Raw genomic sequence first — 13,785 nt, forward strand, 5'->3', positions numbered from 1 at the left:
GAGGCAACAAAGAGACCAAAGATAACCCTGAAGGAGCTGCAAAGATCCACAGCGGAGATTGGAATATCTGTCCATAGGACCACTTGAAGCTGTACACTCCACAGAGCTGGGCTTTACGGAAGAGTGGCCAGAAAAAAAGTCATTGCTTAAAGAAGAAAATAAGCAAACACGTTTGGTGTTCGCCAAAAGGTATGTGGGAGACGTCACTCTGGTCAGATGAGACTAAAATTGAGCTTGTTGCCCATCAAGAAAAACACTATGTCTGATGCAAAACCAACACCTCTCATCACCCTGAGAATACATCCCCAAAGTGAAGCATGGTGGTGGTGTAACAGTATAATTTTAGACCATCCCCTCGCACATACCCGGGCGCGAACCAGGGACCCTCTGCACACATCAACAACAGTCACCCATGAAGCAGCATTACCTATCGCTCCACAAAAGCCGCGGCCCTAACAGAGCAAGGGGAACTACTACTTCAAGGTCTCAGAGCAAGTGACGTCACCGATTGAAACGCTATTTAGCGCGCACCGCTAACTAAGCTAGCCCTTTCACATCTGTTACACTGGCAGCATCATGCTGTGGGGAATTTTTTCACCGGTAGAGACTGGGAAACCGGTCAGAATTAGATGCCTCTAAATACAGGGAAATTCTTGAGGGAAACCTGTTTCAGTCTTCAAGGGGTTCACCTTCCAGCAGGACACTGACCCTGAGCATACTACTAAAGAAACACTTGAGGGGAAACATTTAAATGTCTTGGAATGGCCTAGTCAAAGCCCAGATCTCAATCCAATTGAGAATCTGTGGTATGACTTAAAGATTGCTGTACATCAACGGAACCCATCCAACTTGAAGGAGCTGGAGCAGTTTTGCCTTGAAGAATGGGCAAAAATCACAGCGGCTAGATGTGCCAAGCTTATAGAGACAAACCCAATGAGACATGCAGCTGTAATTGCTTGGGGCGTGGTTAAAGCGTTGGACTGGTAACCCAAAGGTTGCAAAATAAAATCCCGAGCTGACAAGGTTCAGCCCCTGAACAAGGCAGTTAACCCACTGTTCAAAGGCCATCATTGAAAATAAGAATTTGTTCTTAACTTACTTTCCTAGTTAAATAAAGGTAAGATAAAAAAAAGTGGCTCTACAAAGTATTGACTTTGGGGGGGTGAATAGTTATGCTCAAGTTCAGTTTTTTAGTCTTATTTCTTGTTTGTTTCACAATAAAATATTTTGCATCTTCAAAGTGGTAGTCATGTTGTGTAAATCAAATGATACAAACCCCCCAAAAAACTATTTTAATTCCAGGTTGTAAGGCAACAAAATAGGAAAAATGCCAAGCGGGTGAATACTTTCACAAGCCACTGTGGGATGAGTTTTAATTTTGAAGAGAGGGTCATGATATGTACGGTGTGCTGTGCCAGCTGGACATCTACGGATGTTGAGTGTACAGTCCCCTAACCTAACACTCTACCAAGGTCTAACCCCTAACACTGACCACTACAAAGGTCTAAACCCTAACCCTGCCCAGGTTTAACCCCTAACCTCTACCAAGGTCAAACCCACTAACCCTAACCTCTAACAAGGTCTGACCCCGAACCCTAACCCTAACCTCTACCAAGGTCTACACACAGCTAGCCCACTTGTGTGTATGTATGTATGTATGTATGTATGTATGTATGTATGTGTGTGTGTGTGTTTGTGCTCAGTGCATCAATGAAACCTAACTGAAGATGACCTCTTCACTTAAACCTAACCTTCTACTCAAATTTCAAAAACAAAAAATGGTGCTGTCTGCTTTGCTTAATATAAGATATTTTAAATCATTTATACTTTTACTTTTGATACTTAAGTATCAACAGTAAATTTAATTGCTAAAAGATACTTAAGTATATTTAAAACCAAATACTTTTAGACTTTTACTCAAGTAGAATTTTACTGGCTGACTTTCACTTTTATTTGAGTAACTTTCTATTAAGGTATCTTTACTCAAGTATGACAATTGATGATATAGCATAGGACATATACACTTTTATCAAATAAAGTACACATTATTTAAGTACACATTACTTTACCCGTGCAGTGTAACGCCTGAAAGCTAAAGACATGTTGTGTGTTGATGGGCAACATTTTAAAACATTACAAATCTTTCTTCCAAGAATAATGGCAAACGACAAAGAGAGGAGGATACTGATAACTTTAAAGACGGTACTTGGCGGGAGTTGTGTATCTGTTTTTGCAAAAAGGTTCATTTTAGCTACGCGGCTGAAAGTAGGCGACCGCTAGAGTCCCCTTTCAGACACAACAAATATCTCCCTCGTTCTTTTATTTTAAGACTTTTATTGGAACTTTTAATGTAGTTACAATTAAATATGGAAGTTTATTTTTCTCAAATCTTATAAATATATTTAAAATGTTGACTTCTATGGCAGTACAACAATATTTTTATTCAGGCATCTGATAACGCACCAACATCGATGTTCTTAAAGGCCCATTTCCAGTTTGCAAGAAGTGAAAGCACATTTATTACAACCAAAACACTCTGAAAGTGGTTGATTGAACAGTAATTTAATTGTTTAATTCTCAACACACATGATGTTTGTCGCGGCAGAATCCACCCCAACGTCTTTTAAAGACTTTACCCTGATTATGGTGAGTTAACTGCCATGCTTACTCTGTATTTTTATTTTATATTTTTGTGTCCAATTGGTTTCAACGTGTGCTGCACGCTTCTACTACAGTGTCTATTCTACTGTCTTGTATCTAACCAAATGTCACATTGTCTGTCTACAGCCAGTAATCTCTGTTGGAAATGTGGGGCAGCTGGCAGTGGACCTGATTGTTTCTACGCTCAACATGTGTCGAGTCGGATACATCCACACTGACTGTCTCATCCCTATGGCAGGGAACAACCCTTATGCTACATTCGCTGAGAACGCCAACGACCTCAGTACCAATGCAGAAGGTACACTAAATATACAAAACAGTGGAGGCTGGTGGGAGGAGATATGAAGACAGGCTCATTGTTATGGCTGGAAGGGATTAAATGTAAAGATATCAAACATGGAAACCACATGTTTGACTCTGTTCCATTGATTCCATTCCAGCCATAACAATGAGCCTGGCTTCCTATAGCTCCTCCCACCAGCCTCTGTTAATACAAAAATATGTGGACACCCCTTCAAGTTAGTGGATTTGGCTATTTCAGGCACTATAAAATCGGCACACAGCCATGCAATCTCCATAGAAAACACCGTCATAGGATGCCACCTTTCCAACAAGTCAGTTCATCACATTTCTGCCCTGGTTAACTGCATCCCACTGCTTGCTAAATTCTGAAGCTAAGCAGGGTTGGTCTTGGTCAGTCCCTGGATGGGAGACCAGATGCTGCTGGAAGTGGTGTTGGAGGGCCAGTAGGAGGCACCCTTTCCTCTGGTCTAAAAAAATATCCCAACGCCCCAGAGCAGTGATTGGGGACATTGCCCTGTGTAGGATGCTTTCTTTTGGATGGGACGTTAAACGGGTGTCCTGACTCTGTGGTCACTAAAGATCCCTTCGCACTTATTGTAAGAGCCTGGTGTCCTGGCTAAATTCCCAATCTGGCCCTCATACCATCACAACCACCTTATCATCCCCAGTTTACAATTGGCTCATTCATCACCCTCCTCTCCCCTGTAACTATTCCCCAGGTTGTTGCTGTAAATGAAAATGTGTTCTCAGTCAACTTACCTGCTAAAATGAGGGTTAAACAAATAAAAAAGTGCTATTACTGTGGAGTGGAACTGTCTAGGAGCAACAACGGCTTAGTGGCAATGTGGTAGGCCACAACTTCCACCGAGTGGTGAAGCGTGTAAAAATTGTCTCATCGGTTGCAAACCTCCCTACCGAGTTCCAAACTGCTTCTGAAAGCAACGGCAGCACAATAACTTTTCATCAGGAAAAGTTATTGAAATGGGTTTCCAAGACCAAGCAGCTGCACACAAGCCTAAGATCACCATGCGCAATGCCAAGCGTTGGCTGGAGTGGTGTAAAGCTCGCCGCCATTGGACTCTGGAGCAGTGGAAACATGTTCTCTGGAGTGATGTATCACACTTCACCATCTGGCAGTCCGACAGATGAATCTGGGTTTGGCGGAGTGCCAACTGTAAAGGTGGAAATAATGGTCTGGGGCTGTTTTTCATTGTTCGTGCTTGGCCACTTAGTTCCAGTGAAGGGAAATCTTAATCCTACAGCATACAATGACGTGTTTCCAACTTTGTGGCAACAGTTTGGGGAAGGCCCTTTCCTGTTTCAGCATGACAATGCCTCTTGCACAAAGCGAGGTCCATACAGAATTGGTTTGTCAAGATTGGTGTGGAAGAACTTGACTGACCTACAGAAAGCCCTGACCTCAACCCCATCAAACATATTTGGGATGACTTGGAATGATGTCTGCGAGCCAGGCCTAATCGCCCAACATCAGTGCCCGACCTCACTAATGCTGTTGTGGCTGAGTGAAAGTAAGCCCCCGCAGCAATATTCCAAAGTAGTGGAAAGCCTTCCCAGAAGAGTGGAGACTGTTATAGACGCAAAGGGTGGACCAGCTCTATATTGGGGCTCCCGAGTGGCGCAGCGGTCTAAGGCACTGCATCTCAGTGTTAGAGACATTACTACAGATCCTGGTTCGATTTCAGGCTGTATCACAACCGGCTGTGATTGGGAGTCCCATAGGGCGGCGCACAATTGGCCCAGCATTGTCCAGGTTTGGCTGGGGTAGGCAGTCATTATAAATAAGAATTTGTTCTTAACTGACTTGCCTAGTTAAATTAAAGGTTAATGCCCATGATTTTGTTCGACAAGCTGGTGTCCACATACTTTTGGTCTTGTAGTGAAATAGGGTAGTTGTCTATGTAACACTGTTCTGTTAATGATCATAATGTACAATAGTCATCGCTTCAGTCACATTGACACGGAATGAGATTCTCTCCTCTCTTGAACAGTGTACTCTTCTCCAGAGTTGAGGTTGGCAGTTCTTCAGATCAGAACCCCAATTATCCAGGTAATGTAAGAGGTCGGCTTCATTTAACCCATTCTATTTGTAACCGAGTTAAGCCTTAAAGGAGAAGCTCACCCAAAAACACTTCTGGGCCCTTTGTAACACTTGCCTGGCTGTTTGTCAGTACCCCAGACCGTTTTTAGGTTCATTGTTTGAGTATTTAGATTTCTGTATTTTTATATCAACATGCTGAATTTCTACAATCACCTAAAATGCTTTGAATACTGTGTATTTATTGTTACATAAATAACGATTGGTGTCTCAGCATTGAATTGCCAAATAAATGTGTATAATGTAAGAATTATTTAAAAAAACAAAGACCTACTTTTGTGCAAAAGTCTTCCATATAAATCTGTAATCTGGTAAAAACTCTTCATGGTTCTAAAATGGATAATTATAGGAGGAGGGACGAAGGCGCGTCTTACCCTGGGTCTTCAAGAAAGGAAATCAGAACGAAGGGAAGTTAACGAAGATGGTAGCTAGCTAGACTAGCGGTTAGTAGTCTGATGTAAAGTAAGGCTAGCGGTTAGTATTCTGACAAAGTAAGGTTAGCGGTTAGTAGTCTGATGTAAGGCTAGCGGTTAGTAGTCTGATGTAAAGTAAGGCTAGCGGTTAGTTGTCTGATGTAAAGTAAGGCTAGCAGGGCTAGTGGTTAGTAGTCTGATGTAAAGTAAGGCTAGCAGGGCTAGTGGTTAGTAGTCTGATGTAAAGTAAGGCTAGTGGTTAGTAGTCTGATGTAAAGTAAGGCTAGCAGGGCTAGTGGTTAGTAGTCTGATGTAAAGTAAGGCTAGTGGTTAGTAGTCTGATGTAAAGTAAGGCTAGCAGGGCTAGTGGTTAGTAGTCTGACGTAAAGTAAGGCTAGCGGTTAGTAGTCTGACGTAAGGCTAGCGGTTAGTAGTCTGATGTAAAGTAAGGCTAGCAGGGCTAGTGGTTAGTAGTCTGATGTAAAGTAAGGCTAGCGGTTAGTAGTCTGATGTAAAGTAAGGCTAGTGGTTAGTAGTCTGATGTAAAGTAAGGCTAGCAGGGCTAGTGGTTAGTAGTCTGACGTAAAGTAAGGCTAGCGGTTAGTAGTCTGACGTAAGGCTAGCGGTTAGTAGTCTGATGTAAAGTAAGGCTAGCAGGGCTAGTGGTTAGTAGTCTGACGTAAAGTAAGGCTAGCGGTTAGTAGTCTGATGTAAAGTAAGGCTAGTGGTTAGTAGTCTGATGTAAAGTAAGGCTAGCAGGGCTAGTGGTTAGTAGTCTGACGTAAGGCTAGCGGTTAGTAGTCTGATGTAAAGTAAGGCTAGTGGTTAATAGTCTGATGTAAAGTAAGGCTAGCAGGGCTAGTGGTTAGTAGTCTGATGTAAAGTAAGGCTAGCGGTTAGTAGTCTGATGTAAAGTAAGGCTAGCGGTTAGTAGTCTGATGTAAAATAAGGCTAGTGGTTAGTAGTCTGATGTAAAATAAGGCTAGTGGTTAGTAGTCTGACGTAAGGCTAGTGGTTAGTAGTCTGATGTAAATTAAGGCTAGTGGTTAGTAGTCTAGGGCTAGTAAAGTAGGGCTAGTTATCGGTTAGTAATCTCTGAAGTAAAGTAGGCGAATGACATTAGTAGTCAAGTAGCTGAGTGACATTGGTCAAAATGAAGTGCATTAATGTTCCAGGTCTGATACAAATGCATTACACATTTTCCAATCTTTTCCTGACCTCTGGAGCTTTGTGTCAGGCATGGCAGCAGGCCATCCCACGCTTGTTCTGGTTGGTAAGTTGTCAAGGAGAGTAGTCATGTGTGTTTGATTAGACAGCCACCGGTTGGAGACCACACCCTATGCAAACAGAGCAACGGAGCGTCGTATACAGTCCTCTCCAAAGTAGGTAAACAACGCTGCGTAAAGTGTATATCAGCCTCAAGGGAACCGAGTGGCAGCCTCAAGGGAACCGAGTGGCAGCCTCAAGGGAACCGAGTGGCAGCCTCAAGGGAACCGAGTGGCAGCCTCAAGGGAACCGAGTGGCAGCCTCAAGGGAACCGAGTGGCAGCCTCAAGGGAACCGAGTGGCAGCCTCAAGGGAACCGAGTGGCAGCCTCAAGGGAACCGAGTGGCATGAGAAGCTGTTTGCAGCTTACTGACATTGGTTTCACATGGATATGGTTATGCTGTTATGGTTTTTAACTTGGGAGAGGAGAACTATCATATAGGTCCTTTCTGTTGCAGACAAAGTCCAAGAAGTTCTGTAAGCTGATGGTGTCTTGGATCAAAGCCAGTGGTTTCTCCAGGACTGTCGTGCTGTCCAGCAGTCATGCTTACCAGAGGGATGACCAACAGCTACTGGGGTACATAACTGCTATCTAACAGAATTACTATGTTCAACTAGACTTTTTTCCATTCCATTTGTCACATGAATATATGGAGTGCATGGCAGAGAGCTCTGACTGACAAATCCTACATAAAATATATAACAAGTATTTCGCCATCATTGTCCATGTTCCGATATTCCACCAATGAACGTGATGACAGATGAACCCCTTCCTTGCTCGCAGGTCTCCCCTGCGTTACCTGCAGACTCCCTCCATGCAGAAGGTGACTGGTGACCGGCTGAAGGAGATGGAGTGGAAGGAGATGGAGACAGTATCTACCTTCCCTGGGGTTACTGACTCAGAGCAGCGCCTCTATATACCTGGAGGGGGCGCCACTAAAGGCCTCTTCACTGACAGGTACAGGAGACTGACGGGGTGTAGGTAGAAGTCACCTCTGAACACTGATACAGGATCATATTTGTTTTTACTGGCTATATCATCCTCACACATGCAGCGTGGAACGCTGAACACTACATCTGATAAAGAGGAATATGCTTACCTTACACAAAGTTCACTTAGGTGCACTATGCAGAAATCACCATTTCCTGGTTGCTAAAATTCTAATAGTTCTCATTATTCGCGTGTTTTGACACAAACTGAAATTCAGTGTAGAGAATCATTGTACCATCTAAACCGCTGTGAAATTGCTTTTCCATATCCATATTGTATTTTCAGATGTTTGAGGCTGGTGTACCAAACAGAAAGTAAAAGATGCAAAAACTACATTTAAGAATGGGAAGTATAGAGATCTGTACCGCGTCTTAGACTGGCTTTCAATGAGGCTTTAAGGTTTTCTCCATGGTGTTGTCTCTGTGTTCCAGCTGTGCTGAGGACATTCCTCTCCGTGGTGTTGTCTCTGTGTTCCAGCTGTGCTGAGGACATTCCTCTCCGTGGTGTTGTCTCTGTGTTCCAGCTGTGCTGAGGACATTCCTCTCCGTGGTGTTGTCTCTGTGTTCCAGCTGTGCTGAGGACATTCCTCTCCATGGTGTTGTCTCTGTGTTCCAGCTGTGCTGAGGACATTCCTCTGGTGGTGGTGCTGATCTTCTGCTCTGAAGGAGACAACATCCCAGACGCCTTCACTCTCCTCAACCACCTCAACACCTGGCTCCACCTAGTGGACGCACCTGTAAGTGCTTGTGTATGTATTTACATTTGAGTTATTAAGAAGACACTCTTGTCCAGAGCAACTTAGCCAGTGCATTCAACTAAGTTAAGTAGGGAAAACAAGTACATGTCACATTCATTACAAGTACACCCTTTGAAATAGTCACTAACCTCTAGTTGCACGTGACACGCTGGTAGAAATTACGTATAAAAATTGAGGTTTCCCTGAATTAAAGTCCCCGGCCTCTAGGAGCGCCGCATCTGGGTGAGCATTTTCTTGTTTGCTTACGGCATTATACAGCTGGTTGGTGGTAAATAGACAGCTACGAAGAATCTAGATGAACGCTGTTGGTAAATATTATGGTCTGCAGCTTATCGTGAGGTACTCTACCTCAGGTGAGCAAAACCTTGAGACTCCCTTTATATTAGAGATTGTGCACCAGCTGTTGACAGATGCACACCACCCCCTCTCTGATCTTACCGGAGGCTGCTGTTCTGTTTTGCCAAGGCACAGAAAAAACAGCTAACTGTATATTATCCATGTCGTTGTTCAGCCATGACTCTGAAACACAGGATGTTAGTTATTCATGTCCCGTTTATACATGCCTATTCCATCCTTCATAGGCCCAGACGCAGCCAAAGTGGAGGATACCAGCATCATGGAGGCTTCTCTTTGGCAGTGGCATCCCCCCTGCACTCTTCTAAATCACCTAGTGGAATCACCCCCTGCCCCAACTCTCCTAAATCACCCAGTGGAATCTCCCCTGCCCCAACACCCCTCCCCCACCCTCTCCAGAAATTGGTGACTCGACCCAGATTATAGGTTGGTCTGAATGTTTTGAAAATGGGTGACAGCATCTTTGGTGTTATGAGTCCAGGTTTATAGTCCTGAAGTGTGCCTAGTGGTTATCATTACCTACCCTGGTGATGAGAATCAATATTTACTCTACGGTTATTAAAGGTATTAAATAATCTCTGGTGTTCAGTGTCAGTTAATGCAGTCTTTGTAGAGAATGTGTGAGCCCCTATATACAGTGGGGCAAAAAATTATTTAGTCAGCCAGCAATAGTGCAAGTTCTCCCACCTAAAAAGATGAGGGAGGCCTGTAATTTTCATCATAGGTACACTTCAACTATGACAGACAATGAGAAAATAAAAATCCAGAAAATCACAATGTAGGATTTTTTTATGAATTTATTTGCAAATTATGGTGGAAAATTCTCTACTTCGTTATATACCCTTTGTTGGAAATCAAATGTTGAGGTCAAATGTTTTCTGTAAGTCTTCACACGGCTTTCACACACTGTTGCTGGTATTTTGGCCCATTCCTCCATGCAGATCTCCTCTAGAGCAGTGATGTTTTGGGGCTGTTGCTGGGCAACACGGCCTTTCAACTTCCTCCAAAGATTTTCTATGGGGTTGAGATCTGGAGACTGGCTAGGCCACTCCAGGACCTTGAAATGCTTCTTACGAAGCCACTCCTTCGTTGCCCGGGCGGTGTGTTTGGGATCATTGTTATGCTGAAAGACCCAGCCACGTTTCATCTTCAATACCCTTGCTGATGGAATGAGGTTTTCACTCAAAATCTCATGATACATGGCCGCATTCATTCTTTTCTTTACCCAGATCAGTCATCCTGGTCTCTTTGCAGAAAAACAGCCCCAAAGCATGATGTTTCCACCCCCATGCTTCACAGTAGGTATGGTGTTCTTTGGATGCCACTCAGCATTCTTTGTCCTCCAAACACGACGAGTTGAGTTTTTACCAAAAGTTATATTTTGGTGGGAGAATGTCATATGGTCAGATGACAATCTTCTTCTGGATCATCCAAATGCTCTCTAGCAAACTTCAGACGGGCCTGGACACGTCTGGCACTGCAGGATTTGAGTCCCTGGCGGCGTAGTGTGTTACTGATGGTAGGCTTTGTTACTTTGGTCCCAGCTCTCTGCAGGTCATTCACTAGTGTGACTGTTTGAGGTTGTGGACAGGTGTCTTTTATACTGATAACTTCAAACAGGTGCCATTAATACAGGTAACAAGTGGAGGACAGAGGAGACTCTTAAAGAAGTTACAGGTCTGTGAGAGCCAGAAATCTTGCTTGTTTGTAGGTGACCAAATACTTAATTTCCACCATAATTTGCAAATAAATTCATTAAAAATCCTACAATGTGATTTTCTGGATTTTTTTTCTCATTTTGTCTGTCATAGTTGAAGAGTACCTATGATGAAAATTACAGGCCTCATCTTTTTAAGTGGGAGAACTTGCACAATTGGTGGCTGACTAAATACTTTTTTGCCCCACTGTAGGGCACTACTTTTGACCTGGTCTATAGGGAATATGGTGCCTTTTGACCTGGTCTATAGAGAATAAGGTGCCTTTTGACCTGGTCTATAGGGAATAGGGTGCCTTTTGACCTGGTCTATAGAGACTAGGGTGCCATTTGACCTGGTCTATAGAGACTAGGGTGCCATTTGACCTGGTCTATAGGGAATAGGGTGCCTTTTGACCTGGTCTATAGGGAATAGGGTGCCTTTTGACCTGGTTTATTGAGAATATGGTGCCTTTTGACCTGGTCTATAGGGAATATGGTGCCTTTTGACCTGGTCTATAGAGAATAAGGTGCCTTTTGACCTGGTCTATAGGGAATAGGGTGCCTTTTGACCTGGTTTATAGAGACTAGGGTGCCATTTGACCTGGTCTATAGGGAATAGGGTGCCTTTTGACCTGGTCTATAGGGAATATGGTGCCTTTTGACCTGGTCTATAGAGAATAAGGTGCCTTTTGACCTGGTTTATAGAGAATATGGTGCCTTTTGACCTGGTCTATAGGGAATATGGTGCCTTTTGACCTGGTCTATAGGGAATATGGTGCCTTTTGACCTGGTTTATAGAGAATATGGTGCCATTTGACCTGGTCTATAGAGAATATGGTGCCTTTTGACCTGGTCTATAGGGAATAGGGTGCCATTTGGGACAGATCCTTTGTTCATTTGTGAAGCTGGTGTTGACACCCATGAAAAATGATACAACTAGGTTGAAAAAAAGAGATTCATTGGCCTTGGTTCATTTTCATGGAGTGTACATTTACACATTTATATTGTGTGTGGGTGAAAACAAGTCAAATGGAACAAAGGTTTGCTGTGTTCCTTCACTGTCTTCCTCCTCCCTGGGCCTGCTGTTTCAACACAGCACCAATAACCTGTCTATCTCCCTTTTGTCTCCCACTCTTTACCCTTTTGCAGTGTGTGAAACTACACAATGTCTTGCAGGAACCTGCACAATGTTATTACAATACATTTTTTGATAGGTAAAAAAAAAAAGCAGTATTTTCCCAGACTACCCTAGCCATGTACAACAAATAAATAGCTTTCCATGTGTAGCTCCTTACCACACACAATCATGGCAAAAATAATCTCTACTCAGAGGGCCTTAGAAATATTTTTTTGCAGAGCGACGCTACTGTGGAAGGAGCATCATCCACTTTGGAAGATGAAGAAATTGGTCTTCTTGCCAAAGGAATGAGCCACCCCGCATGGCTGCCAATGTGTTAAGGATACAACCAGGACCGACGCAGATGGTGGTTACTCGTGTGCAGGGCAGTCTTCTTTTGAACTGTTCATCCCAGACACCATCCAGAAAACCATTCTGGACTAATTTGGAGGGAAGGTGTTTTTGGAGAGAGATGGACCATACTTTTGGGTTCTTATCATTGCTGGTGTTTTCACATCCAATGGGTAATCTCCAGAATCCCTGTGAGATGCAGAAACTGTCATAACTTTTCTATGCAAAAAAACTTCCACATTATTTCCAAGATTATCCGCTTCGATAAGACACCAGCTCGGCGAGATGAGCTAGCTGTAATCAGGTCAGTGCAGAGAGACAAGCTAGCTGCTATCAGGTCCGTGCAGACACAAGCTAGCTGCAATCAGACAAGTCGGTGGACTGCCTGCCCGTTTTACAACCCTGGGCCCAACGTTAACAATGTTACTGTTGATGAGCAGTTTATGCCATTTAGGGGCCGCTGCCCCTTCAGGTAGTACTTACTCTCTAAACCTGCAAAATATGGAATGAAGATCTGGGCTGCCTGTGATGCTGCTTCATCATATGTGTGGAACTTGCGAGTGTATACGGGGAAACCAGTTGGTTCTTCTCAGGGACTCCTCCAAGGGATGTGGGTTGTCCTGGATGTGACATAGGGACTCCGTTGCCACAACATCACATTCAATAACTTCTTTACTAAACACAAGCTGGGACAGGAGCTCCTCAAGAGGAGGCTGACGGCAGTAGGAACAGTATGAAAAAACAAGCCAGAGCTCCTACCTCAGGCCTGTTCAGTGTATTAAACAGCTCTCAATTCCTCTAAGTTTGTGTTCACGGTCGACACGTCTCGTGTCCTAGAGGCAAAAATGTGGTACTCATGAGTACTCTGCATAGGGATGGGATAATCTGTGGCCAGGAACATCAAAAAACAGATATCATCATGGATTGTAATGCCTCAAAAGGATGGATGGACAATTTAGACAAGCTGGTGACTGGTTACAGCTGCAGAAGAACCCTACGCTGGCATCTTGTGATATTCTTCAACATCTTGGCCTACAACGCGTTTGAACCCAGATTGGAACAGGGGGAAGCTCCAGAGGAGACGGCTCTTTCTTGAGGAGCTGGACAAGGCATTGGTTAGACCTCAAATCCAGAGGAGGTAACATATCCCAAGGACCCCAGCTTCTACAGCCATCATTAGGAGGGTTCAGGAGGATGCTGGTGCCCCATCTGCCCGACCCACAGGACCAACAACTCCTATACAGGAAGTGTGAGTAGTGTTGCATGTGTGTGTCTGACTCTCCTACCTTGGCCTGATGAAACTATGTGAGTGAGATGTTAGTAAAATTCCTGAACTGTTTATCATTCTAGATTGCAGCCAGTAGCAACAAGAAGAAGCACTGCGATGTGTGTGGACCCAAGAAGGACATGAAGACACAGTGCACATGCATCAAGTGCAAGAAATAAATTTGCAACACACACAGTAAAACTCTGTCCCTCATGTGGTGTGAAGACCAGCCTTAATGTGTTCAATGGGGCTCATTTATCATTTCCATAATATACTGTATGTAAACTCTGTCCAGTTCAGTTCAAAGCAATAAACATCAATAGAGATGAAAACCTTGTTTCATTTATATTTGTTCAAGATAAACATGATTTATTCCACCCATGTCTTGATTATAATTGATTTCTGTTTACAACACGAGCCACGGTAAATGGCAAGTATTAACTATGTATGCTGTCTATATTGCTTGTAACGGATCTAAGCATTTTTACATACAT

General features: G+C 43.5%; 1 protein-coding gene across 4 annotated transcripts; it reads left to right on the forward strand.

Annotated features, from left to right (window-relative positions):
• Positions 1-2,470: 2,470 nt before the first annotated feature.
• On the forward strand, positions 2,471-9,437 carry psmg2 (proteasome (prosome, macropain) assembly chaperone 2). 4 transcript variants are annotated; one of them, XM_064979421.1, is made up of 7 exons: positions 2,471-2,646; positions 2,788-2,959; positions 4,974-5,032; positions 7,217-7,335; positions 7,543-7,716; positions 8,365-8,497; positions 9,088-9,437. In XM_064979421.1, exons 1-7 carry the CDS (start codon positions 2,587-2,589, stop codon positions 9,166-9,168), a joined length of 798 nt encoding a protein of 265 aa, XP_064835493.1. In that variant the 5' UTR covers positions 2,471-2,586; the 3' UTR covers positions 9,169-9,437. The 4 variants fall into 4 exon arrangements, with proteins under 4 accessions (XP_064835493.1, XP_064835496.1, XP_064835497.1 ...); XM_064979423.1 differs by having other exon boundaries at positions 2,472-2,646; positions 8,365-8,485; XM_064979424.1 differs by lacking the exons at positions 8,365-8,497; positions 9,088-9,437 and adding an exon at positions 8,181-8,341.
• The last annotated feature ends 4,348 nt before the right edge of the window (positions 9,438-13,785 follow it).

The sequence above is a fragment of the Oncorhynchus masou genome, chromosome 12, assembly GCF_036934945.1.
Source record: "Oncorhynchus masou masou isolate Uvic2021 chromosome 12, UVic_Omas_1.1, whole genome shotgun sequence".
Lineage (NCBI taxonomy): Eukaryota > Metazoa > Chordata > Actinopteri > Salmoniformes > Salmonidae > Oncorhynchus > Oncorhynchus masou.